Below are 26,977 nucleotides of genomic sequence, written 5' to 3' on the forward strand. Positions count from 1 at the left end.
CTTAATAAAACCCTCCCATAAAATGGCCGCCCCCAAGTCCAATCTCAACCCCATAAACTTAAGTGTTTACCAATTAAGGCCCCCAATTTTACAACCCCTAATTCCCAAGTCGTAACACTCCTTTGTCAAGCTTGTTTTTTTTAATCTTACACTAATCTAAGGATATTAAACGAAATTACAATATGCTATAGAATTTCAGTTTATTGAACCACGTGATAGAACTGATAGATAGATAGATAGATAGATGTAATTAAAGAGCCGTCGGTGTGTCATCTGAGAGGGCGACAGCTACGTGTGCATCCTCGAGTTCGTACCACTCGCATTTCAGATACATCTTGTCTATGTTGGTGACATCTTTGGGGTAGGAGAGGTAGATGTCGAAAGAGTCATCTTCTTCGGGCGGAGGGGAAGCCATGGGGGCAGGGGCAGGCAGAGAACGCAAGTAGGGGTTCCCGTCGTTATACAGGCTCGACTGCAAACATCCATTTTTGTGCGAACAGCTAAAAAGTACCAAGATACTTACTTGACACATGGTGACTACTGTCACAATGACAAAGAGTGACAGGAGTTTGACAGTCATGGTTGATTATGGTTATGGGAGCTGGATGGGGGTTTATATAGGTGTCGACAATCGTAAACGAATAAATTGCAGTTAGTGTAATCTAGATTGATGGGTTTTTAATTTCAGAAAATTACAAATTGTTGGTAACTTAGGAAACTGTAAATTTGTCAAAGCCAAAAGCTGGCTAGGTTCTCTACCAATCAATTATTCATGGTATTGTTGTGTCCAGTTTGTTCTCTTCTTGAGGAGGTAGTTGTACCACCACGGTTTCATTCCAAGCGTCCTTAAAATCAATTAATGTGCGAGGAGTTCCACGGAATGTGTGGTCCTTTGGCCCCAGAGATTTCTTCTTTGGTCTCACATTTTCACCATGTTTCTTCTTTTGTAGCACTTTTGCCGATTTCTTGTTCGTTTTTTGCTTCAAATGCGATTTTCCATTTCTTTTTCCTTTCACCTTTTTATTCCTTTTACCTTTCTTGGCAGCCGCTTCGCATTCCAAAATCTACAAATCTAGATCTGTATTCGTGTTCGTTGACAATTCAAGATCTTACCAAAGATAGAACGACGATGAACAAGAAGAAATAGATTGGTTTGAGTTTCATCTTCTATTACATTAAATAACACACCGTGATCCAGTTCGTTTTATAGGTTATTATCGTTCATTTTCTATTATTTATATAATCTTTTTTAATGATGATGACATAGTATTAGCACCTCATTAAAAAATAATAAAGAGGAATTAACAAGAACGAAAAATAGATTGAAAACCTAAACAATTTTGCTCCTTGTTTTCTTCTTTTGAAGAAGCTTCCAGTGTTGCAGCTTGATTTCTTTCTTTATTTATTTTTCCATTTACAACAAACAGACGAACGGCTGAAATGAAGATAATTGACAGACCCAGCGTTATCTTATGTAAAGATTTTCTTTGTCTCATTTCAATAACAATGACAACACAAAATGAAGCAATGAAGAAATTGGTATAACTTGACAATTAATAATTCAATTTATTTCAAATTCAAAAAAATACAACCAGAAATTTAATTTTTTATTGAGGCTTTCTTCGAGCTACGTTTTTCCTTTTGATCTTCCTCTTTTCTTTATTCACATTATTATTAGTTCGCTTTTTGGTTAAGCGTTGCATGTCTTTAATTTCTTCAACTGTAGCTTTAGGTACTACAAAAAAAGAATAAATGATAATGAAGAAAAAAAAACGAAGAAATGCAGTAAATAGTTACATTTGCGAGAACTTTTGCGACTCTTTCTTCTTCTTTTTACTGTTCTGTTCCGGAGTCTACCAACCCTGCGCCTTCTCAACCGTTGCACTTCGTCATCATAATCGTAATCCCCATCCCCATCCACATCCCCATCTCCATCCCCATTATCATAGTAATCGGTGTCTTCTGTAGTTGTCACAACTGTCAAAAGAAAGTGTTTTTTGTGTTATCAATCATAAGGATAGCTATTTATTTACCTGGTCGAGCAGTGGTAGTTGGAGAATTCCCCCAACCCATCCAACCCCACCAACAACCTGGAGAAGTTCGTCGCACCACTCCCTCTATAAGCGATTTTTTTTTATTGGAATAGGAGTTTTTGAAAAACTTACTCGAAATTTGTTGATTTAAGTTTGTGGAATTTATTTGAGCCACCCACAAAACTAGTACTGTCAGTACCAAAGTACCTAATCGTAACATGGTTCCGATGGTTGTGATTCAAGTGTGTGGTAGCCACAACACTAATGGTAGGTAAATTAATGGTGACTTTTTTCTATAAAAAAAAATTCATAGAAGATTGATCTTGGGCAATGGAAATAAAAAAGAAAAAAAAATAAATATCAATAATGATACCCCAATTAAATGTTTTTTTTCTCGTTTTTTGCTGTTATTTCCAGTTCTTTTCTTAATTGTTTAAAAATTAAATTAGATCATAATTATACATGATTGGATTAGAAGAGAAAGTGTAGAAAAAGGACAAAATATAAATGAAGATCTTTTTTATTTTCGTTGCTTGGCTTTAGTACACTAATTCCCACTACTTAGAAGCTTAGACCACTTCTTAAGAGTCCGTGACATTGAAATCTGGTTCAAAATCAAAACCTTCATCCGCCCATGACTCGTTCCACCGATGTGGGGATGCGAAAACTTTTAGCAGGTGGCATTCCATGCCACATAGGTCCTGCACTCCTTGGTGGTATTCTTTTTTTGTTGCGATTTCTTCACTTTACTCTTCGTTTTTGCCGATTTGTCCTTACGGGGTTGTTGTCGCAACTTGGCGCTTTTCCGCTTTACCTTCTTGTTCTTTTTTTTCCTTCTTATTCTTAGCACGAGCAGCGTCACATTCGAAGATATAAAAAGATATAAAGGTCCTCAAGATTGATTATTCCTTAATTGCCATTCATCTATACTTACGAACTACCAAAAACAGGAAGAAATATATTGGTTAGAGGTCCTCAAAATTGATTACCTAATTCTTAATTGTACTTACGAATGCTAGAACTACCAAAAACAGGAAAAAATATATTGGTTTAAGCCTCATATCGCTGCTAGGAGTGATGTTGTGCTGGTGTGGGTCCCATTATATGGGTTTCAGTAGGGTTTTAGTGGTGAAGAGGGGACAGATCATTAGAGAGAGACAATAGTGTAAAATATGGAACAAAAAGAAAATTTACATTACAAGGACAATGGAGCTGAATTTTATGTTGAAATAATGAAACAAAGACTAACATTGAGGCTAATTTTATTTCGGTTCTTTTTTAACATTCTTATTAACAATTATTTATTCCATTTCATTCTTCTTCCCTTCATTCGCAGACCTAAGTACCACTTTTCTTCTTTTTATTGTTAGCCATTTAGCCCTCTATCTTGACATGGTTTGGCTTCTACGTAAACAATACACATAAATTTTAAAAAAATTATCTGACGTCAAAAGCAGTGACTTCCAAAAATGACAGTAGCTGTCACAGTTAATGCCAACAACAAAACTAATTTCCTGTTGGTGACAATGTTGTGTTTGTTGTGTTTTGCATTAATATACCCGTTGTAAAATTAAAATGCCATTAGCGAGTGTTTTGTGTAATAAATGTGGTTCAAATAGGCGACACTTCCGCCTAAATTTGTCCGGTAATACGCATTTTTGACGTTTGTAATTTTAAGCAAATTAAACTCGAAGATAACCTAACTTTTGTCCATCCGTTATAACCTAGATTTTTTTCTCACTTATCCATTATACAGGTTGTCGCGTATACATTTGATTCTATCATCACGTCTTAGTTCGAATTTGTTGTTTCAGCGTATTTTGGTCCAGTTAATTGTGACGTCACTTCTGTCATTTATCGACGCATCAATGTAGCTACGACAGGCGTCACCTTTCCGCTTCCACTTTCTTATCAATTATCATCAGCGTCTAGATTATTTCGCATTATGAAAGACGTCCCATAACAGAACTCAATTAACTGCTTCAAAGATTACCAATCAAGGGGTAAATTTAGGGCGTCTCAATTAAATTTATCGCTCAATTAAGGAACAAAGGGATTAGTGTAACACTCATGGCGCGTTCGCTCTATTTACAAATTTCCTGTTCCATCCGTTATTGGCCAATTTTAATCGAAATTTGAATACAAATCGAAACATTATTGAAATGGACGGGGGTCCACACATTTTATTACCCTTATTCGCTCGATTCTTCTCCGCTTCGAATGTGACTTCTTCGGCTTGTGTAGTTGGAAGAATAACTGAGAAGAAGAATGTGACCTTGAAGGACACATTGAAGAACACTTCGGCTTAGAAGAGTTGCCAGAATTCCGTTGCGTTGAAGCTTTGTGCTCTAAAACAAAGCACATTGTCATCGTTACATTTTCTTCTTATATCCACGACTTATTATTCGAACTGGATTTGATACTCCACTTCTTCAATTACAGTTTCTTCACTTTACTTTTCACTTTGGCCGAATCGTGCTTCTAAGTTGCCCACAACTTGACACTTTTCGATATCACGTTCTTCTTCTATTTCTCCTAGTTCTTAGAAGCCAGTAGCGTCGCATTCAAAGATTTAGAGCCCGGAAGAAGATCAATTTGATTTTTAATTGTCATTTCTTCTGTACTTACAAAAGCTAGAATTATCAGAAACAAGAAGTACACTTGCTAGCTTCGTTTTGTAGATATAAAGGAAAAGTTCCTTTATATGGATTTCTATGGGGGATCTAGTAACAAATGCTGATGGTGCTGGCACTGGAAACTCGATAGAAAATGAAGAAAGAAGAGATTTTATTTCAACAATTTATTTATCATATTTTGAATTTTTAGAATTTATGGAAGTATCAAAAATAAAAACCGACATAACCTAGCGATTCTAAGACTTTCTTCTTTATTTACCCTTCTTTATCTTGTTGATTAGATTCTTTAATTACGATTATAATTACTCAAAACTTAAATTCATTTCAAAAATGTGTCGGTACACCATTCGGAAGAATTTTCTTCTTCATTTATTCTTCTCTTGTTGCATTTGCAGAATTTTCTGACAATTTTTTTTTACAATTTCGCAGTTATTTATTCATCTAATAAATAACAACCACAACAATAAAAAGCAATAAAAAATATAGAACTACAAGATAAGAAATAAGCAATTGTTGGAAACTAGAATATGATCTAATAATACTGAAGAACATAATTGGAATCCGAACTGACATTATTTTGGCGTTCAGTCTTCAGTGAGCTACAATTTCTTCACTATTTTTAGTCGGTTCTTTTAATTTTTGATGAATATTGTTATATATTTTTTTAAATTAGTTTTCAGAAAGTATGATATAAGGATTTTTAAAAATTTTGTTTTGTTGCGTTATTCTAGGTTTTATCTATAATAGTTCCTATAATTTCGTAGCCTCGTAGTTTTCTTCATCCAAATCAAAGCGCATCGGCATCGTCATATTTTCTTCTTCGAACCATGTCTCATTGAACTCTGGAATGGGCAAACTTCTCATAACTGGCATCCCATTCCACGTTGGTCCATTCGACCATGAATTCATTCTTTTAGTATCAGTCCTAGGTTTCGGCACTCCGCTTTTGGTATTCTTTTTCGGTTGCGTTTTCTTAACTTTACTCTTCACTTTCGCTGGCCTGTGCTTGCGAAGTTGTTGTCGCACTTTCGCACTCTTCGCTTTCACTTGCTTTTTATTCTTTTTCTTCTTCTTCTGCTTCTTAGCACCAGCAGCGTCACATTCGAGGATCTAAAGAAAATTTGCTTTTTTCTTCAAATTTAATGGTCATTTCACTTCTACTTACGAATGCTAGAATTATCAAAAACAGAAAAAAGTAGATTGGTTTAAGCTTCATGTCGTGGCTATGAGTCGATGTTGTGTTGGTGTGCCTCCTTTTATACTGGTTTCTGGGAGGGTTTTAGTGGTGAAGGGGGGGGGGGCGGATTAGAGAGAGATAGTACTGACAGTGCAGGTAGTGGAAGCTGTTAATAACAAATTGAACCAAGTTAATATAGAGGAATTATAATATGGAACAATAAAGATTAGTATAATATAGAAATAATGTAACAAAAACTAACAACATTGAGGCTCATGTTTTGTTTCTTTTTAAACATTTTTATTAACAATAATGTATTCCATTTCATTCTTTTCTTCATTCCCCGACCCTCCACTTAGCTTTGTTTGTCTTTTGTCGCTTGTGACCTTTGCAGTCCCTACTGTTACGTTGAGTGACATCTGTCAAACGCTCTCCACCTCTCCAACATCTTCTCTTCTTGACATGATTTGGCTTCTATTCCTATGATAAATTTTCAAAATTTATCCAACGTCAAAAACGACTTACATCAAAACTGACTCAAAAACCGAACCAAATTTTAGTTGGTAACACTTCGTGTCATTTCCTGTGTGATACCGGTTCATCTAAAATTAAAACGCGATTAGTGAATGTTTTGTGTAATAAATGAGGTTCAAACGGGCGCTACTTCCGTTTAGACTTGTCGGATAATGTGAATTTTTGACGTTTGTAATTTTAAGCTGAATGAAGCTAAGACAATTAATTTTTTTGTTCGAATAATGGCAGACACCAAAATATTGAATTGTTTTTTGATATCTATACAGGATTGTCACGTATTGTGTGGTTATGACGTTGTGACGTCACTTCTGTCATTTATCGGCGCCACCTTTCTGCTTCCACTTTCTTATCAATTATCATCAGCGTCTAGATTATTGCGCATTATGAAAGACGCCCCATGATAGAACTCAATTAACTGCTTCAAAGATTACCAATCAAGGGATAAATTCAGACTTGAGGAAATTGGTGGAAAACACTCAAGGTGCGTTCGCTTTAAAACCACCAAAAAACGAATTCAATTCACGGAGTAGCAGTTAGAAGACGATATTTCTTCTTCTTCGTTTCACTTTGAAGATGTTTAGTTTATTAAGAGTACACAAAACTTCCTCAAAATTCAATTTATTTCAAGAACAAAAATTTTCTCCTGCTTCTTTTATTCTTCTAAAGTTTCATTCGACCAAATCAAGTCCATTGGTGGGGCCGGATACACATCCGGGAGTTCAAACTCCATCCCGCCCCCTTCTCCATAACCTACCGGTGGCATAGGGGCATTCAGCGACCCCGGGGGCGCTGGCGCATAAAAACCTGTCGCCGGCGAATTCCCTTTCTTCTTCGCAACCTTGCGGCCCGGTTTCGGCTTGATCTTTGCTTTAGATGTTCTCTTCGCTTTTACGCGTTTTCGTGATTTCTGACGTTGCAACTTCGCGTTCTTCGCCTTCTTCTTCTTCTTGGCCGCGGCATCACACTCGAACAACTGCAATTCGAAACTTTGTCAAAAAGCGCAATCGTGGAAATGGGACCAACTCACGAAGCTGAGAATTATCAGAAATAGGAAGAAGTAAACGGGGTTTAGTCTCATGGTGTAAGCTGGACTGGAGAGTTTTGTTGGAGATTCTAGATTTGTGCGAGTAGATTGTTTGCAATTATTGGTAAATTATTCTCCCATTAGGGGCAACAATAGAAGGAATTAGTGTGTGCAACAATTGCTCAAAACATCCAGTTAAACAATAGTTGTGTTGTTGGTTGGGTTGATTTCCCAGATTGTAGCAAAATCTGTCGTCTATTTCTCTTTTTGTCCTAAACCAAAATTAATGAATACAGTAGAAAAGAAATCTATAAAAGACATTCAAGGACCTAGAACCACAAAATCAGAAAGCAGAAACCGCAGAAGAGAAAATAGAAGAACGTAGTATAAAATAAAACAAAAACGTTTAACTCTAGTGTTCCTACTATGGAAAAAAGTCTTCCATTTTCTTTATTACTTTTTTACCCCTACCACTTTCTATTTTTTATTCTTTCTGTTGTTTCTAGTTCAGTTTTTCTTCGTTTTAAGCTAGCATAAGCCCTTTTTTCTTCACTTTTACAAGCCCCATTCCAACCGAATCTTCAGTAGCTTTTCGCTTCTTCCCTTAATTTGGATTAGAGAATCTTCTTTCGTTGCATTTCTTCACTTTAGCCTTCGGTTTGGCCGATTTGTGCTTGCGGGGCTGTTGCCGCAACTTGGAGATTTTCGCTTTTACCTTCTTGTTCTTCTTTTTCTTCTGATTCTTAGCACGCGCTCAAGATTGATTATTTCTAATTTCTCTTAACAAAAATGAAGGAATTAATTATTTTAGATCAAGCCAAGTGTAGAGTTTCTGTACTAGTCTTGATACGAAGCTTCGGCTTACCTCTGCTTTATACGTAATTATGGCGAATTAGCTGAAGCCGGTCCTGTATTAACCTAACCCAATTAAGACGCCCTGATTAAAGTTTAAATTACCTGAGCAGACAATTAGCAGTGATGCCAACGTAGAAAAATTCATTTAACTTCCCTCGAGGGACCGCTCTAGAACGTTTGAAAGACCACCACCGTCAGGCTTAGATTATAAAATTCTTTTGTGCTCTTTGATGAGAAAACGTTTCATGTTTTGCGCGGTCTCGTCAGTTACAACATTTTTTTTTACTGAACTAAGAACCAAAGTGGATATTAATCATCTGCTAGAGATTTAATTACGACTTGTAATCTAAATATTTGAAGAAACCTGCATTATCGACTGTATTGTTGGTTGCCTGCATTGGCGTCTAAATAACGAGGTAATAAAGATGAACAAAAACAACACAATTGATTTTTCAATTTTTTAGTGCTGAAACCAGATAATTTAATATTAACTGCATAATTAGGAACTTGACTCTGTTTCTGCGGTAGCGGCGGTCGTGCTATCAGTGCTGCTTTCGCTTGGTGGCGGTCCGGGCGGCGACCCATTCGGCGGTGGTCCATGGTGTGGCGGTCCACCTGGGGGCGGTCCCCCTTCCGGCGGCGGTCCCGGCGGACCTCCTTGCGCCGTCCTAAACGCCAACATTCCAACCTTGTCCTGGCGAACACCCTGCGAACAATTCATTAACGTTTTTCAAATTTTTCCAAATTTCTCACCTCCACCAGCACCACAGCTAACACCAAAACCGCTATCGCGACACATGACACCCTCATTCTGCTTTTTGGCTTAGCAGAGCGCTCTTTGGGGTTTATATCGGCGGCGGAGGACGCGGAGCGTAGCGACAATCAGTGCAAATGATCGGAAGCGCGGTTTTGTGCGCACGACCGTGTTAATTACAATTATTTGAGGTGTTGCGGTGATAATTTGCATTTTTTCTGGAACGGAAAACCGTCTATTAATCTTTTTCGACCGAATTTACACAGGCAGGACCCCAAACACAAACACGCCGAGTCATCCAAGTCACAGTCAGGTGTTATCGGGGCCTAATCGGGCCTCGGCTCGTTAAACATGGAAAAGGCGAGGGTGAAATGACGCTTAACGAGCTATAAATTGGCCGCAGGGAAGTTATTTCGAAGGGTGTCACTTCATTTTTGACTTTAATGCTTACAGACTCGACCAAATTAATTATACAGCAAAGGGCTTGCGAAAAGGGGACGTCACGTGGTCTAGAGAAATACGCGATTTAGTGGCAACTGACGCCCCGCCCATCCACTTCTCGGTTTCAGCAGATAATCACTTAATGCGTTGAAGAATCCTGCATTATCGGCAGTATTGTTGGTTGCCTATAAAGCGACTTATTTTTGCCTTGATTTTAGCTTTGTTACATAAGACTGAACATTTTTTTTCTTTTCTAGTTGATGATGCAGAAGCGCGACATTGTCCTGACGGCGGTGTTCTCCAGCTTGGCCGCCTTGATCCTGATAGCCGGGATCGGCGCCGCTTGCTACTTCTTCCACAAGCGCCGCCGCAAGCGCGACGATGACGACGACGAAGACTCTCCGGACGCCAACAGCAGCCGACTCGAAGCAGGCCATGAGAAAAAGTCCCGCCTTAACGGTTTCCTCAGTCTCAAGACGCCCCTCATATCGACGAAGACCCTCGGGTGAGTCACGCAAACACCCAAACGCCCCCGGGAGACTCCTCTCGATAAGCGCCCCTTTGGTCCCGTTTGGGACCAGCTCGTTCGCACGCCCCGCTAGCGGCGATTATCTCAAACCCGATTAAAAATCGCCGCCCCCAGACGCGGTTCACATCGCGACCCATATCGTTGTGGAGGCTGTGAAATGGGTCCGCGCCAAGAGTGTGGCGGTATTGATCCTATGTGGCGGTGGCAGTGAGTGAGAGCGTCGGGGGTGGCGTCGCAATAACACATCAAATGCACAACTGGACCCCCGATGGAATAAATATAATTACGCCGTCATTATTTTCGTTCTGTTGAGGGCGACGGAGAGCTTTTGCCAATTTGTTAAAAGCTTCCAAGGTTGTGTTCATCGGGAGGGACTCGAGATGGTGCTAATTAAACTCTGTATCGTTTGATGTAATTTGTTTCGCACAAAGGGGGATGGAGGGAGGAGATGGGGTCCGTATGGGGAGGATTAAATTAGAGAGACATGTTTGCTGGTTTGATGGATGCTTCAATGAAACGAAGAAATCTTGTTAATGCATCTGTCACATAAATAATAATAATAATAATGAGTTTCAAGAATGTTATTCTTTCTAGAAAAATCTTTAAGATCGTTGTAAATTGATTTGAAAGCTCCAGTATGAAATATGTGCACTTTTTCTCTCACATTTCTCCTTTTCCTTTCTTTCTAGCATGGAGCACTTATAAATTAGTTAACTTAATACTTACTAATGTGACATTATTGAGAATGCTTTTAAGCATTTCGAAATCCAATAATTTAGGAAATGTCTTTGGAAGTAATTTTTTTCTGACGTGGCCTAAAATTTCCTCACAACAAGCACGATGTGGTCGTGTTGTCACATCTTGTTCTGTCTCGTTCCTCTTGTTCTTGGTGCAAATTTGACAGTCGACGACGAAACGCAGTTCACTCAAATGGAATACACCATTATGTATACCGGGAAGAAAAGTGAAACGAAAACAGACACAATCGTGAGCATGAGACCAGACGCCAAAGAAATCTCCCTCGATACCATGAACAACACAATCCTTTGCAACAGAATGTTAAACAATTTGCAAAATATCAGTAGACTCGTCGTCTACGCGAGAAACATTGTCCAGATCGAAAGTGGATTTTTGCGAGGACAAGACCTGGACGATACTCTTGAAATTGGCCACGGATGGATAAAATGCATAAGGAAGCACACATTTGCAAATCTCCAGATAGCCATTTTGAACTTGCCTGATAACAAGATAGCAACAATCGAAGATGAAGCGTTTGTGAACATGTCGCGGCTGGAGAGGATCAGTTTGGAGGCAAATCTGTTGGCAAAAGTGGAACCTGGAAGTTTTGTTGGGTTGCCACAACTCGTCGAGTTTCGTGCAGGAGATAACAAGATTACGCACTTGCAGAAAAGTGTCTTTCTCTTCTTAAGACAAAACAATTCAATTGTCGATGTACACGAAAATCTAATCGAATTTGTGGATGAAGATATTTTTTCTGGGTCGAGCGCTGAAAATGTAGAGTTGATTATGGAGCGTAACGCGATTGGAGATTTGTCCAGAAGAATGTTTGAAGGGGGTAGTTTCTCCAGGATTGATCTAGGGTACAATAACATTTCTCACATCTCTCCAGATTTTTTTCAAGGCAGGTTTTATATAGAGTTTCTGGAGATTCAATGCAACCCTCTGGATAACGAAACTGTACAAACGATCGAGATTTGGGCTACTGGGAATAATATTTCTTTGCAGTACCTTCCACTTTTTTGTTACAGTGCGATAAAAACTGAGACTTTTTCTCTGATGTTTGCCATGTTAATGCTTCTGAATTTAATTTGATGGTAGTGATTTGCAAAATATTTGATAACATGATTAAGTATAAGAAAAAAATTTCATTTATTGACACAACATTGTCAGAAAATTATTAAGATTATCTCTGCACCTATGCCTTAGCTTCGCAAAAAGAAATTTAGATTCAAATTCTGAAAGTGAAAAATGTTATCAATTAAAATGTTAACAAACATTAATAATGTCTTTTTTATTATACCTGAATCATAATCCTTGTTTTTGACACTAAAATGCGTGCGAAAAAGGGCCCTTAAAACACTAAAGCTTTAAGGTCGCTTAGGTACAGCTTGCCCATTGTAGCTTGAGCTGTGAGGGATGCTCAAAGTTGAATAAAGAGGTCCGATAAAGAGGTCCTGGAAGCAGCAAAGAAATGCGACAAAACTAGTGTTAGCCACTGCGCATTCAGACCTCACAGCTTAAGCTACAATTTGTAGTGCAAGTATAATAAAAAATATCGCATGCTACACGTTTATAAGGGCCTTTAAAGCACTTGCGACGTTAAAAGCACTCCGCTATGCGTCGTGCTCTTAAACTCGTCGCGCGTGCTCTAAAGGCTTCCTTATAAACTTGTATCATAATATACTATTCTGTTTATGATCTCCGCTGAACCAACAATTATATTTGCTCTACCTTATTAGCATGAGTATCACAAAGTCATTCTATTTATAATTGTTGTTTTTGCCTTGTGATGTAACCTTCTAGAGAGTGTCTATAAATGAATGTGGGATCCTAGTAGGCGTTGAAAGTTTGCCGACTCTTTCACCAGAACTCGAATAATGTTAGTATTATCTACGATATGCAAACTTCAGAGCAAATTGGTTTTACTGGTTGCCTAGCTTGACAAAATAAATGAAATAAAAATAAAATAATGAAATGCATTATTGACAGGTCTCAACACTCTCAAGTAATTACATATTTATTATACACTTAAAAATAAGGTAAATAACATCCATGACTCCGTTTGGTAACATCTGGTCATTGATGTTACGACAACAGTTGGTAATCTCTTCTATTAACTTATTTAATGTGGTTTATACACTTCGTTTTTCAGGCGAACAGATCATTCTGAAACCAGTTATAATAATTTATGTGGCTTTCAGGATCATTAGGGAGGAGCTTTTGTACAGTTGTTACTTTATATGGATGTAAATGCAAGTTCTTTTTAACAATTTTATGAGGTATATTGCGAGGTAAATAAGTTTGAAGAAACAGTCTGGTAAGGAATGTTCTTCTAAATGATCTCGTATACTTTCAACTACATCTTCAATTACCTTCGGAGGACCTGACGATTTCCCCTTTTCAACACTACCTACCGGTAGTAACAAAACGATTAACAATTTAATGTATGTGAGCTGCGAGGGACTTTTCAAAAACGTTTTGGTCCGGGTAGTTGGCTAAAAATTCTTCTTTGCAAGCTTGAACGCTGTATGTCCATTCTTCGTCTCTTTTAACACCGTTGCGGTAATAAGACATTCTAATTAATTAATTTTGTTCAATTTTACCAATTCCTTCTAAAATATCTGCGAGGTTATAAAATTATGCTGATTTTCACTTATAATATCCCTAGTGCATTGATTATTTCCGGACATTTTTTCGAATGCATTTCTAAAACGTATTAATTAGCCCGAGTGGAACACGAGGGCTAATTACGTTTTGGAAATGCATGAGAATAAAATTTCCGGATATTAATCAATGCACGAGGACATATTCGCTAAGAAAATCGCAACGACACGGACATTATGCTTCTTCAATTATAAATTTTTAAATCGTACGACACTCATTAAAGACCAATAGAAAAATTAGTTCACGAGCCATAACCAAGACAACAACAAAATAAATGATTTTGATTGGCTGAAAAAATTTCCACTTATTAATCACAGTTAGGTTGGTCTACCTACACAAATTTTCCAAGAAATTTTTTTGTTGCCATGGTTATGGCTCGTGAACTAATTTTTCTATTGGTCATTAATGAGTGTCGTACGATTTTCAATATAAAAATAGATAAAGACACCACCGGAAATTATCTAGTTTTGGAAAACGCTTTTTTTTAAGAATAAATAGACCAGGAAGACAAGAAACAACAAAGCATGACTACGAAAACGGAAATGAGTGACAGCTTGTGAATATTTGAGTTTGCGATTAGTATTTCATAAATTTAAACGAGGTGGCAAATTCCAGAGCCATCTGCGATCCTACATTCTTTTATAGACAGTCCGTATTTCTCGTGCGATGTGAACCTTTATTGTTTTTATCTTCTGTTTTTTTAAATCATATTCCTTTTAACGCATGTAGTGTTGTTATTCTACACCTGTTTAGTTTTTCACTGTTGTTATTTCAACACCAGATTGATGCTAGAGTTCTGAGATTTTTCGAATCTTCTTTCCTCGTCTCTTTCTCTAACTCTACATTTTTACACTTTATGGGTAGTTTCCCAGCTGATCCAAACATTTCGTATAGGACTAAGATCCGGCAATTGTGATGATCACTTAAGTAAAAAGATAATTCAAATTCAATTCTGCATTTCCATTTGGTCTCTCTATTTTCTTTGTTTCGCCTTAATAAATCTGAGAACATTTTATTCTTATCTTTATTGCGATAGATTTGTTTTCCATACACATATTTTATATTTTCCTCTTCTTTTATTCTAACCTGGTGATAGAAAGTATCATTTTCAAAATGTTACGAAAGTGTTAACTATCATGAAAAAAAAACAATTTCCCTATTGCTTCAAGTTTTATTACTTTCTTTCTTATTTTATTTCTAGTTGTCTTCCATGTTTTTCTTATATAACTAGTTTCATTCTGCTCCAAACTACTTCGAATTTATTTTGATATACTTCTACTATAGCTAGAAATTTCTGCGTTTTTATTTCCCACTCCAGATTCAGCTATCATGCCTAATATAGCGAATCGATTTAAACTTTCCAAGGACCCAGTTTCTCTAGAATGGATTCAACAATCAACAAGATTTGACGCATTTTCGCATATTTTTTTCAAGCAGTAACACTGTCTTTAATCCACTTGAAACGAAAACAGCAGACGTAGGACATCTTGCTTTCATTCAATTTCTTTGGTTTTTATCTCTTTGTAACCCAAAAACTACCTCAGAATTGTTAATTTGCTGCGTTGTATTGCCACCCACTTCATTATTAACATTATAGTGGGGAGTTCCATTTGAATTCAACAAACAATTACAGAATTCGATGTTACCAACCTATTACATTTCCTGCCGACATTACCCACGCACAATTTACGTGTTCAACCCTTAAGGCTCCTTTGTGTGGAAGTATTTTACTCAATTATCTTGTTAATTTCCCATTTACTTCCTATTGTTTGTAAATTTCGGTTGCACAATAAGTCCAACATTCAAATACATTTTTTTTTCAAGCTAAAAGTGGAACAAAATTATCTCTGATTACTTTTAATTGTTTACGGCTTTTGTGTAGTAGTCACGGTTTTGTAAAAAAATAATACAAATTTATTAGCGAGAATATATATTAGAGGGACAAACAGCTGTATTACGTAACTGGTGCTACGCAAGGGTCTGTCGTAAGCCCAAATACGTTACAAAAACTTTTTTTTTTCGGTCATATTAATTTAATCTTTCGATCGTAGATATCTTCATTGTTTGAAAAAGAATATTAACGAATGAGCTCTTTGAATAATTTATTCCCTCTACTAATGTGGCACTTTGTGGATTACCCTAAAAATAATTGTCATTATCCATGTAAGGCTTGTCTGTCAGAACTTGAATCATTTTGTTGTGATGTACATGACGTGAATTACGTATCACCATGTGGAGTGCATTCTGCATCACAGTTTACTTAACTTCTAGTGTCTTTCTAGAATCGAATTTTAAATGCAACATAACCTTGATGGACTACACGACTTGGACACGAGACTACAATGAGTCTAAAACCACAACGAGTAAAATTGTTACTGCAGTATACGACATGTTGGTTATTGTTTACGTACGAGACAACAAAATTCTTTGCAACAAAATGTTTGACACTGTTTTAAATATCTCTTCGTTGAACATCTACGCTAACAATGTGGTCGAAATTGAGAAACATTTTTTGCAAAGACGAGACTTACAAGATCGATTAGAAATAAACCATGGAAATATGAAAACTATAAGGAGACAGACGTTTGTGGATCTCAGGATAAGACTTTTACTCTTGGAAAGTAACAATATTATGAGAATTGAAAACGAAGCCTTTGTTAATCTGTCGCGACTTGAACAACTCAATTTGAGCCGAAACAAACTAAAAGAGTTGAATTGGGAAAGTTTCGTTGGTTTACCGAAGTTGAAAACTTTCTTTTCAAGCCTTAACCGTATTTCAAAGTTGCAAAAGAATGCTTTTCAATTTTTGCAAAGCGACAACGCTTCGATTGTCCTGAATGCCAACGTTATCGAGACCGTGGAGCAAGAAGTTTTCAGTGAGTTGACAATTGGGATTGACACTCTCGATTTGTCCGTCAATAAGATCAAAATCTTGCCCGCGGGAGTTTTCAAAGGAAGTTGTTTTTTGAAGGTTGACTTGTCGGACAATAATATTCAACACATCTCTTCCGGAGTTTTTGAAGGTTTGCACGTCCAGAATCTAGATTTGACATTTAATCCTTTGGACAATGGGACGCTAGTGTTGTTGGAAATTTGGGCAAGTGCAAAAAATGTTTCTTTAAGATATTTACCACCTCCTCCTCATCATCATCTTTTGAAGCGTCTTCGAGCTGGTTCCAACACACGTGTTTTCTCTTCGTTTGATTTTATCGTTAAGGAAATCGTGGTTCTGTTTATTTTGGCCAAAATGTTCTAAAAGATTTTTTTGCTTCGTCTTGTCGATGTGGCGCCAGAATTGGAGTTTTCAAAACATTTTTAGATTTTACCATCAAAAGGAGCAAAAAATTGCAATTTCCGTGGAAGTCATCAAATTGAGTGCTTTCAAAAAGCAAAACATTATTGTTATTAACTCCAACCACTCTAGAGTTTTTGTGACGAAAGCAAGATGAGTTGTTGTGTTGAGCGCTTAGTTTGTCACGATGTGGAGTTTCCCCTGGTTCATTTTTTGCTTTGCTGTTGATTTATCAGAGATTAATCTTCTTTTCTTCTGGAGTTTTCGAAGATTTGCAGGCCCACAATTTAGATTTGAGATTTAATACTTTGGTCAACAAAATCTAAGAGTTGCTGGAAATTTAGACAATCAAAAAAGATGTTTCCTTGACATATTTACCACCTCGCCCGCATCATATTTCAAATCATTGTCCAAATAATTCCAGCAGACATTTTTCCCCCTTTGTTTGCTTTTGTCGTTAATGAAATCCTGGTTCTGTTTATTTTTACTGGAAGATTTTGCCAAAATTAAGTGTGGCGAGCTGAAAAGTGAGATTTTGGAATTCGCGTTGAAAATTGAAAAGCGAAATTGGAAATGCACCACTTCGTCTTCAAATTTTTAGAATTTGTCACCAAGAAGTACACATTTTAGGCTCATAATCACAATAATGATGATAAAGCCTCAAAAGGGAACATTTTCTTATTTTGTTCGTTCTAATGATTAACAACAGGCATATGAAGTCTGCACATCGAGTCCAGAGTCGGATTTGTGTAATCACCTACAACACTTTATCTATCACCACTCACAATATTTTAAAATCGATACATCTTTAATTGGACAAAATTCTATTCGAAACGAAAATACATAGAGATAGGCACTGATTGTTTCAGATTCGTAGCAAATAAAATAAACAATAAACAAATAAAATTTGTTTTAGTATTTTTTGTAATACCTACTTGTTAAAGGTGGCTTTCCGGATTGTTTGTCTCCATGTAAACAACCTCATAACGGCCGGAGTCCGTTAAGGGTGTCCGTTATGAGCGGGAGTGGCCGTTATGAATGATTAAATAACTATAGCAACGTAGATCTAAACTTTATTTTTCAACTTTTTTACAATTGGTACAATAATTAATGTTTAATGTTATGGGACACACCTTGAATTAATCGAAATCCGTATGCCACTAGCAGATGTAGACGAGATCGAAGATTATGCTTCAGAATTTTAACACCAACACAAGCGCGATTTTGCAGGGAATAACGATGACCTCACTTGCTCTGCGGCCATCCGGACATCGGGAATATCTTGATCGCGGTTTTTTATTGATTTCAGTCGTTTATTTTCAACGAAAAGTTAAGTGTTGAGCAAATCTGACAAACAGCAGCAAATGTAGACAAGATCGAAGATGATGCTTCACAATTTTAAGACTAACACAAGCATGATTTTGCAGGCAATAACGATACCTCACTTCCGGACATCGGGCATATCTTGATTGCGATTTTTTATTGATTTCATTCATTTATTTTCAACGGAAAGTTAAGCTTTGAACAAATCTGACAAACAACATTGAAACATTTTTTTTTCACAAACAACGGTTGACATGACGACGTCCTCCGCACGCTTATTAAATCATTCGGTTTTTTCGATGGCATTGAAAAAAATGTATTTCAAAAAGATAATTGTGAACGAATCGTAGAGATATTGCAAAAACTATTGTACAATACACGTCCGTTAGGGCCTTTACAGCCTCGCCAGTATTATTCGACTCGCTCTGCGAGCTCGTCTCACAAAATCTCCGGCTCGGCAGTAAAGGCTATCCTAACGGACTTCTACTGTAAAATACTATAATGTAACCAAATTATCATTCCCAATATTACTAACTCTGTAGTTGGGTACAACTTAAGAGCCAAAAAAATTCTTTAATAGCTGTGAAGAAGACCAAGCTTGTAGTTAGGATTACCAAACTTCTGAACCTTGAAGCTTGAACAGTTGTAACGTTACCACATGTTTCGAAAACACTAAATTACGAATTGCTTCGAACAATGTCGCTTTTTTGTCAAGCAAGTAAGATAAGTTGCTGTGTTGGGTAGTTTTAGGAGAAACTTGGTTTGTCACAATGTGGAGTCGTCCGTGGTTTCTCCTTTGTTTCAGTTCTTCTGTTCTTATTCAAGCAAATTTCCAGTGTGATTAAATCGAGATAATTTTGATGGAGTACTTACATGACGATGACAGGTAAGGAGAGTGTTGAATACAAAACAGAAAAAATCGTAACTACAACAACAGACACCAAAATGATGACTGTAATTTCGACCGGACCCAATCGAGTCTTCTGTAACAAAATGTTTGACAGATTTTTTAATGTGGATTCGTTGGGACTTTTTGCTACAAGTGTGGTCGAAATCGAAACGAAATTTTTGCAAGGCCAAAATCTGGCCGACGATCTGTACATTAGCGAAGGCAAAATTAGAGCGATCAGCAAACGTTCGATGATCAAATAAGGAAGTTGATGGCGAACAAGATAGCAACAAATCAATTAACGGAGTTGGCTCCGAGGAGTTTTGTTGATTTACCAAGTTTGAGAGATTTTGAGGCATGTATAAACAAGAAGATTTCACAACTGCAAAAGAACGTTTTTCAGTTTTTGAAAACCAAAAAAAATTTCTATTAGCTTGGCTGTCAACCGTATCGAAACCGTGGACCAAGAAGTTTTCGGTGGAGTTGTGGACATAAACTTACGTTCAAATAATGTTGGCTTTATACAGGGCATGTCACATAAGGCTTATTTCTGAATTTATTTTGTACGCAACCAAAAATACTAATGACGTTATCCTGCCCTGATTAATGAAATCAAAAATTAAATTCATCAACTGTCATTGTGACATTTTTAGCCTAATTACGTACCTACGTTGATTACTAAATTAAATCACATTATAAACGGTATCAAGTAGTCAGCGTCATTAGTATTTTTGGTCGCGTACAAAATAAATTCAGAAATAAGCCTTATGTGACTTGCTCTGTACATACAGATGCTTTCAAAGGGCGTCGATTCTTGAATATCGATTTGGCGCATAATGATATCTCACATATCTTTCTTGAATTTTTTGATGAGGTTCAAGTTCAGCATCTTGACATCAGCTATAATCGTTTAGACAATAAAAGCTTGGAAGTATTGGAAGTTTGGGCAACTGAGACAAATGTTTCGTTGGAATATTTCCTACGTACATCACAACGTTCTCGTGGAAGTTGCTTCAAGAGCGAACACATTTGTTTGTGATAGTTATCAAAGCATTTCTGATTCTATCTGCTTTTGACGAAGTGTTTTAAGAGTCTTCTTTTGCTTTACTTTGACAATGTGATTTTGAAGTTTGCGCACAGTTTTAAATACTGATCACTAACTAATGTTGAGTAACTTCCAATGCAGACTTGCAGATTCCGCACTTGCTTAAAGCTATATCTGAGGTGACAGATGTATCTGGAGTTCTCCAAGAATTCGTCAAGGAACCACACATACTTAACTATTTTGTGTGTTATAGAGAGTACATGCAACGGTTCTCCGCAAGGTTTTATCGTGAGACCACGTACAATATAAAATGTATTTTTTAATTAAGTAGTCGGTACACATTTTCAATCTTAACTACACTTATCCTTAGTAAATGATATTGGTTAATAAGTTTTTTGATTAATTTAACCCTCTATAAAAATGCAAATATCTGAGTTTTTGAAGGTTTTGGCAGCCAAAACAAAGTTGACGTTTTCCCAAAAATAGTCCAGCACAATTTATTGGAATTGCTCTAATAATAGACATTTGCTTCTTTTCTTTTTGCTGAAAAATCAAGGGTTTTAGATTTATTTGATAATCAATTTATCCAACACTGAAATAGACCCGTTTGATTAGGAAATCTACAAACACCAGAATTTTGTGTCACACAAGGATCTGTCTGAGGTCTTGTACTAACCCATCCAAATCATAACAATTTGGAAGTACACATTCATCTTGTGTTTTTCTATCGTTGACGCAATTGCATAGAAAAGGCAAATTACTGCTTTCAACAAAATGTCAAGGAGACGTTGTTAGAAACAATTACCATGCAAAAAGTTATCATTAGCAAGTACCGTTAGTCACCACGATGTCGAGCTCCATTTACGTTGTGTTTTACATCATCACTTGCCTCTCCACTGAAAGTTGTTTAGGATGTAGTACAGCTCGGATCAATCAAGTGGAGTACTCAATTTTTACCAATAATTTTGAAACTTTTCAAATAAAAACTGGCAATATCCTAAGAATCGGAGATAATGTCCTAACCATGGATGTTGATCTTGGGAACAATACAATTCTCTGCAGCGAGATCTTCGATAAACTTCGCAATCTCAAGTCTCTCTTTATCCAGGCCACGCACGTGGTCGAAATCGAAACGAATTTTTTGCAGGGTAAGGGACTAGGCAATCGTCTTGACATTCGGGATGGAAAATTTCTAACAATAAAGAAACACACTTTTCACGATCTCGAAATCACGTTCTTGTCCTTATTTGGTAACAAAATTACGACAATAGAAGAAGAAGCATTCGTCAACTTGTCACAGCTCAAAACCCTCATTCTGGACGGAAATCAACTGAAAGAATTGAATCCGTGGAGTTTCGTCAGCTTGCCACAGCTGGGCAGCTTCAGTGCTGCCGGAAACGTGATTTCGAAACTCCAAAACAATGTTTTTGAGTTTCTTGAGAACAAAAAAGCTTTCATTGATTTAACTAGTAACTGCATAGATACTGTCGACAAGGGAGCTTTCGACGGGTCGAACGCTACAAATGTCATGTTAATTCTGACGAATAATAGAATTGAATTCCTTCCTCCAGAAATATTTCAACATCATCGTGTGGTCAGATTGGATCGGTACAACAGTAGCATCTCGAAGATCTCTCCGGAATATTTTGAGGTAGATTTTAACTTGACATTTCTGAATATCGACTGCAATCCTTTGGACGAAAAAACTTTGCAAGCGCTTTTCGATTGGAAAACTGAAAACAATTCTCCACGACATGGGTTCCCTGTTCTGCTGGTCACGAACCCGATAATACGTACTGTCACCCAATTTTTATTGCATTGGTAATTCTGTTAATTTCATATTGGCCAATCTAATTTCTTTTTGTAGTTACACACCTTATTTAATTACCCAAGAGTTGGTCAACATTTTCTATTTGGACAGATATAGGATATTCCTCAAGGGTCAGTCATAGGTCTCAATTAATTGATTCAAAAATTTTGCACGACGTATTCTCTTTCCTTTTCGTTCTGATGCATAAAGTGTGCAAGTAGTTCATGTCCTTGCTTGCATATAATAACTTCTCCACGCAAGACTTCACGCTTTCTCACAAGCAAGTGAATTTGTATCGATCAAGTAACTAAGTACCATTTTACTGTAACACTATTATTAAGCAATAAATTTTATCCTTGTCAGAAAGCAACACCAAAACATTTCTAGTTTTTTTCTTTAAACTCTGGAACTACAATTCCACTTAATTTATTTCTTCATTAACCTGTTTATGAAACTTATGCTTGTGATGGAAAGTGAGAGTGAGTTTACAAATCAATCAGTTTTGTATTATTTTTTTGTACAAAAAAAATTGGTCTAAAGCTGTAAGAAAGATACCAAAGTTTCAAAGTACAACTTATTTCGAAAACACTAAATTAGCAGTAGGTTTTACAATGTCCCTTTTTTGTGAGACTAGCAAGGTAAGTTATGGAGTTGCGAAAATCTTAGTTAGTAACGACGTGGTTCTTGGTTCTTCCTTCACTGAGTTTTTGAGTTCTTGAACCAAATTTGAAATGTGATAAAATCAAGATAAATTTGATAACAAAAACAAGAATTTTGCAAAAGTGTCACGCAAGGATCTATCTCAGGTCCACTACTAATCCATCCAAATTATACCAATTTGGAAGTACGTATTCATCTTTTGTTTTTCTATCGTTTATGCAATTGCTTAAAAAAGGTAAATTACTGCTTTTACCAAAAGGTCAAGCGAACGCCGTTAGAAACACTTACCATGCAAAATGATATCGTTAGCAACCGTCGTTAGTTACCACAATGTCGAGCTCCATTTACGTTGTGTTTTACCTCATCACTTGCGTCTCTACTGAAAGTTCTTCACGATGTAGTAAAGCTCAGATCAATCAAGTGGAGTACTCAATTTTTAACAACAATTTTGCCACTTTTCAAATGAGAACTGACAGTATCATAAGAATTGAAGATAATGTTCTATCCGTGGATGTTGATCTTGGGAACAATACAATCCTTTGCAGCAAGATTTTCGATAAACTTCGTAATGTCAAGTCGCTGTCTATCCAGGCCACAAACGTGATCCAAATCGAAACGAATTTTTTGCAAGGTAAGGGACTGGGCAATAATCTTGCCATTCGGGATGGAAAAATACAAACAATAAAGAAACACACTTTTCACAATCTCGAAATCACAACCTTGTCCTTCGGTAACAAAATTACGACAATTGAAGAAGAAGCTTTCGTTAACTTGCCACGGCTCATGACCCTCAGTCTGGACAGAAATCAACTGAAAGAATTGAATCCCCGGAGTTTCGTCAGCTTGCCACAGCTAGCCGACTTCAGAGCCGCCGAAAATGTGATTTCGAAACTCCAAAAGAATGTTTTTGGGTTTTTGGAGAACAAAAAAGCTTCCATTTATTTAAGTCGCAACTGCATAGAAGTTTTTGACAAGGGAGCTTTTGACGGGTCCAACACTACAACTGTCACTATATTTCTGAGAAATAATAGAATTGAATTCATTCCTCCAGAAATATGTCAACATCATCGTTTTGTCGAAATCGACGTAAGCAACAATCGCATCTCGAAAATCTCTCCGGAATTTTTTGAGGAAGATTTTAACATCACATTTCTGAATATCAACTGCAATCCGTTAGACGAAAACACTTTGCAAGCGCTTCTTGACTGGAGAAATCAAAATAATTTTTTCGAGAGATGGTATCCCTGTTATTTTGGTCAGGGATCCGGTAATACGTATTGTCACCGGGTATTTGTTGCATTGACAATTCTCTTGATTTCATGATCGCTAATCTAATTTCTCTTTGTAATCATGCACTTCATTCTGTTACTCAAGAGTAGAATAAAAATTTTAATTTAGATAACAGTGAGTATTGGGTGTTTTACAAGAGTGTTAGTGATCTAAATAAATTGTATTAAAAATTTTACACAATGTACCTACTCTTTTTTTTACCCTCGCTTAAGCATATGATTGTAATATCTCGTCCACGTAAGATTTTATGATTTCTCAATTTAGCTCAGAAGACAGTGAATTTGTATCGACCACGCAATTAAGCACCATTTTCCTGTAGCACTATTATTATACAATAAATTTTATAATTATTAATAAGTACTGTTACGACCGAAAAGTGCGGCCACAAATCTCGACTCTGGTGGTATCCAGATGTTTTTGATGGAATGGCGAGTCTGAGGGACCGCGCAGTTTTGCTCTTGGCGGGTGTTTCAGCAGCCTGGTGAGGAGCTCAGTGGGAGACGGACTCGCCTTCTCCCTGGCTGGTGCGGTGTTCCGAGGGGGATGCAACCAGGTGGTGGCGTTTGGAGTGGAAAAACACAAACAATAAAGAAACACACTTTTCACAATCTCGAAATCACGTCGTTGTCCTTATCTGGTAAGAAAATTACGACAATAGAAGCTTTCGTTAATTTGTCACAGCTCAAAACGCTCATCCTGGACAGAAAGCAAGTGAAAGAACTCAATCCGCGGAGTTTTGTTGGCTTGCCACACCTGGACAAATTCAGAGGTGCCAGAAACGGGATTTTGAAACTCCAAAAGAATGTTTTTGAGTTTCTGGAAAACAGAAAAGTCAGTGAATTTGTATCGATCAACCAACTAAGCACAATTTCTTGTAGCCCCATTATTAAACAATAAATTTGATAACTATCTATCAATAAGTTCAGAATGATATAAACTACAGTAAAAAAGCAAACGAGATAATAGATATGCAACGATATTCCACAAGGTTTTGTCTTGAGCCAACCAATAATAGTGAATAAGCTTTTTGAATTATTATTAATTGCTTTTTACTTTTCGCGCCATTATCAATTATACTGAATTAGTCTAGTTGAATTAGGAAATGTCTAAACGAACACAAAGACTTTAGAAAAGTGTCACGTGAGGATCTCTCTGAGTTCATTAAAGGTCATTTCCACATTACTTTTATCACCGTTTGAGGTACGATAAAAACTATAAGTTCTAAAATGCAACGACTATGTCCACAGGAATTCGTAAAGAGACTAGATTTTCGAATGTTGATTTATCAGATAATAACTTTCTTCTCTTCTGGAGTTTTCGAAGATTTGCAGACCCAGAATTTAGATTTGAGATTTAATACTCTGGAAATTTAGACAACTGAAAACGATGTTTCCTTGACATAAATTACTCAAAATTGATATTGACCGAACATGTAAGTACAGGGTCATTATCGCAGTAGGCGTTGGTGGCGTAGTTGAATGTGCCGCAAGCCTCGGACATGGGTCCGACTGGTATGGCCGATAGGTGGCGATACTGGCGGTAGTGGAAATCTGTCTACTCGTGGAGGGAGAAAAGACTGGAGATGGCATTTCCTATGCTGCCCATGTTAAAAATGCGAACCCTCTAAAAGCACGTGCAACAACCTTTTATGACCCAGTCCACCATGCGCTAGATAAAGAAGCAAAATGCGCCTGGAAGGAAGGCGAAGGAAACCATTGGCCTAGCGTCTATATTCAGAAACCTTTTATGACTCTGTAGTTTTCGCGGGCGGGTACACTTATTTGAATTAGTGCCATCTCCAGTCTTTTCTCCCTCCACGTGTCTACTAGTTTGTCTAACGTTGCGAGGCTGGCGGCACATCCAAAATTTGTGTGGGTTTTCAACGCCAAATGCGATGGGACAATCATTTATAATGACCCTGTATGATCTGTTTCAAAATAAAAAATCCGACAACGTCGCCAACTTTTGTTTTTAGTGTGTTTGTTTGCAAGTGTTAGGAAAAAATGGGGTTATGAAAGGAAACTGTTGACAAACGCTGGACAAAAATCAAAAAACTATTATGGTGCAAATAACACATTTTTCATGACATTTCCTATTATTATACACTATTCTTTATCTTGGTGAGTGGTCTTTGGGAAATTTTCAGCCGTCAAGTAGAATTTAGGGATTTTTGAAAGTTCCCATGGCAAAGTTCGTTGGTAGTTGTTAAAAATATTCAAATATTACAATGATGTACTTACAGAGACGCCGCAAAGTCTTTCTATTTATTATTTTCCAGGTTAAATTGCTCATGATTCACATGCACCGAGACATAACCTCAAACGTGTCATCTTCAATTCTTCTCATCGCATCGTTTTCTAAAATTTTAATAACTTGCTTGGGAATTTCAAAATGTTCTAGACCGACCACACACTTTTCGTTTTCGGTCAAATTAGGTCCGGTTTATGGTTTAAAAATCCGGTTAATTTCTCAAATCCAAAGTTCTTCGCAATATTGCCCGGCACGGTCATAATGTTTGGTCGGATTGACCGATATCTTACATTTCGCGACATAAAATTGCGAGATTTGGACATGAATGTTTGACGAAGATTCTGAATTTGAATGACGGCGATGACAGTTAACATTTGATTTACACCACACAAAAATTTGGTGGAAAAAGTAAAACTTACAAAGCTACCCATGGCTTGCTTGTTCACATCGACCACTCACCAAGATAAAGAATAGGGTAAAGTCCATTCAAAAATCAAAAAACCACCAACGTCGCATTTTCCTGGATAATTACTATCGGCAACGCTGTCTAGTGTAAAATTTGGTGAGACTTGTAATTTTGGGGTTAAATGTTTATTAAGTATCTTGTTTTTCTGGGCATGTTTAAGTAAAAATAATAAGAATCAGTAAATAAATGAAACTTGCTGAGCAATAATAAAACAATTTGAACGAAATTCAAAGCAATTGAATTTTATTTTTATTCAAATAAATGTCATAATTTATAGTTTCCAACATAGTATGAAAAAATATGTACCTAGGGTTTTTTAAATTTTACCAACCTAAAGCAACAGGTGGTGGTTTTTTGATTTTTGAATGAACTTTATACATAAAGTCCATTCAAAAATGAATCTATTTTGTTGTTTGTGCTTTTCAGTTATTGGAAGCTTGGACAAATGAGACAAATGTTTTGTTGGAATATTTGCTACGTACTTCACAATGTTCTTGTGGAAGTTGCTTCAAGAGCAAACATTTTCACATATTGTTTGTGACAGTTATCAAAGCATTTTGTGAT

General features: G+C 36.9%; 3 protein-coding genes and 1 long non-coding RNA gene across 6 annotated transcripts in view; 2 read left to right on the forward strand and 2 right to left on the reverse strand.

Annotated features, from left to right (window-relative positions):
- The window catches only part of Syt7 (Synaptotagmin 7), a 313,595-nt gene that overhangs the window by 164,745 nt on the left and 121,873 nt on the right, over positions 1 to 26,977 (forward strand). For all 3 annotated transcript variants that reach the window (XM_069044670.1, XM_069044668.1, XM_069044669.1), the window contains exon 3: positions 9,712 to 9,959. In XM_069044670.1, the coding sequence (XP_068900771.1) occupies positions 9,715 to 9,959 (245 nt within the window). In that variant the 5' untranslated portion in view covers positions 9,712 to 9,714. The remainder of the gene's footprint in view (positions 1 to 9,711; positions 9,960 to 26,977) is intronic.
- LOC138128482 (uncharacterized) lies at positions 1,453 to 2,179 on the reverse strand. The gene is made up of 3 exons (XR_011158702.1): positions 2,034 to 2,179; positions 1,798 to 1,977; positions 1,453 to 1,735 (listed from the first exon to the last, which is right to left on the reverse strand). It is a non-coding gene; the product is annotated as an uncharacterized lncRNA (long non-coding RNA).
- LOC138128449 (basic salivary proline-rich protein 1-like) lies at positions 8,709 to 9,699 on the reverse strand. The gene is made up of 2 exons (XM_069044697.1): positions 9,013 to 9,699; positions 8,709 to 8,965 (listed from the first exon to the last, which is right to left on the reverse strand). The coding sequence occupies exons 1-2, from the start codon at positions 9,067 to 9,069 to the stop codon at positions 8,759 to 8,761; spliced, it is 264 nt and encodes an 87-aa protein (XP_068900798.1). The 5' UTR covers positions 9,070 to 9,699; the 3' UTR covers positions 8,709 to 8,758.
- Positions 9,972 to 12,086, forward strand: LOC138128442 (leucine-rich repeat-containing protein 15-like). The gene has a single exon (XM_069044686.1). It carries the CDS (start codon positions 10,824 to 10,826, stop codon positions 11,814 to 11,816), a length of 993 nt encoding a protein of 330 aa, XP_068900787.1. The 5' UTR covers positions 9,972 to 10,823; the 3' UTR covers positions 11,817 to 12,086.

The sequence above is a fragment of the Tenebrio molitor genome, chromosome 4 (assembly GCF_963966145.1).
Source record: "Tenebrio molitor chromosome 4, icTenMoli1.1, whole genome shotgun sequence".
NCBI lineage: Eukaryota > Metazoa > Arthropoda > Insecta > Coleoptera > Tenebrionidae > Tenebrio > Tenebrio molitor.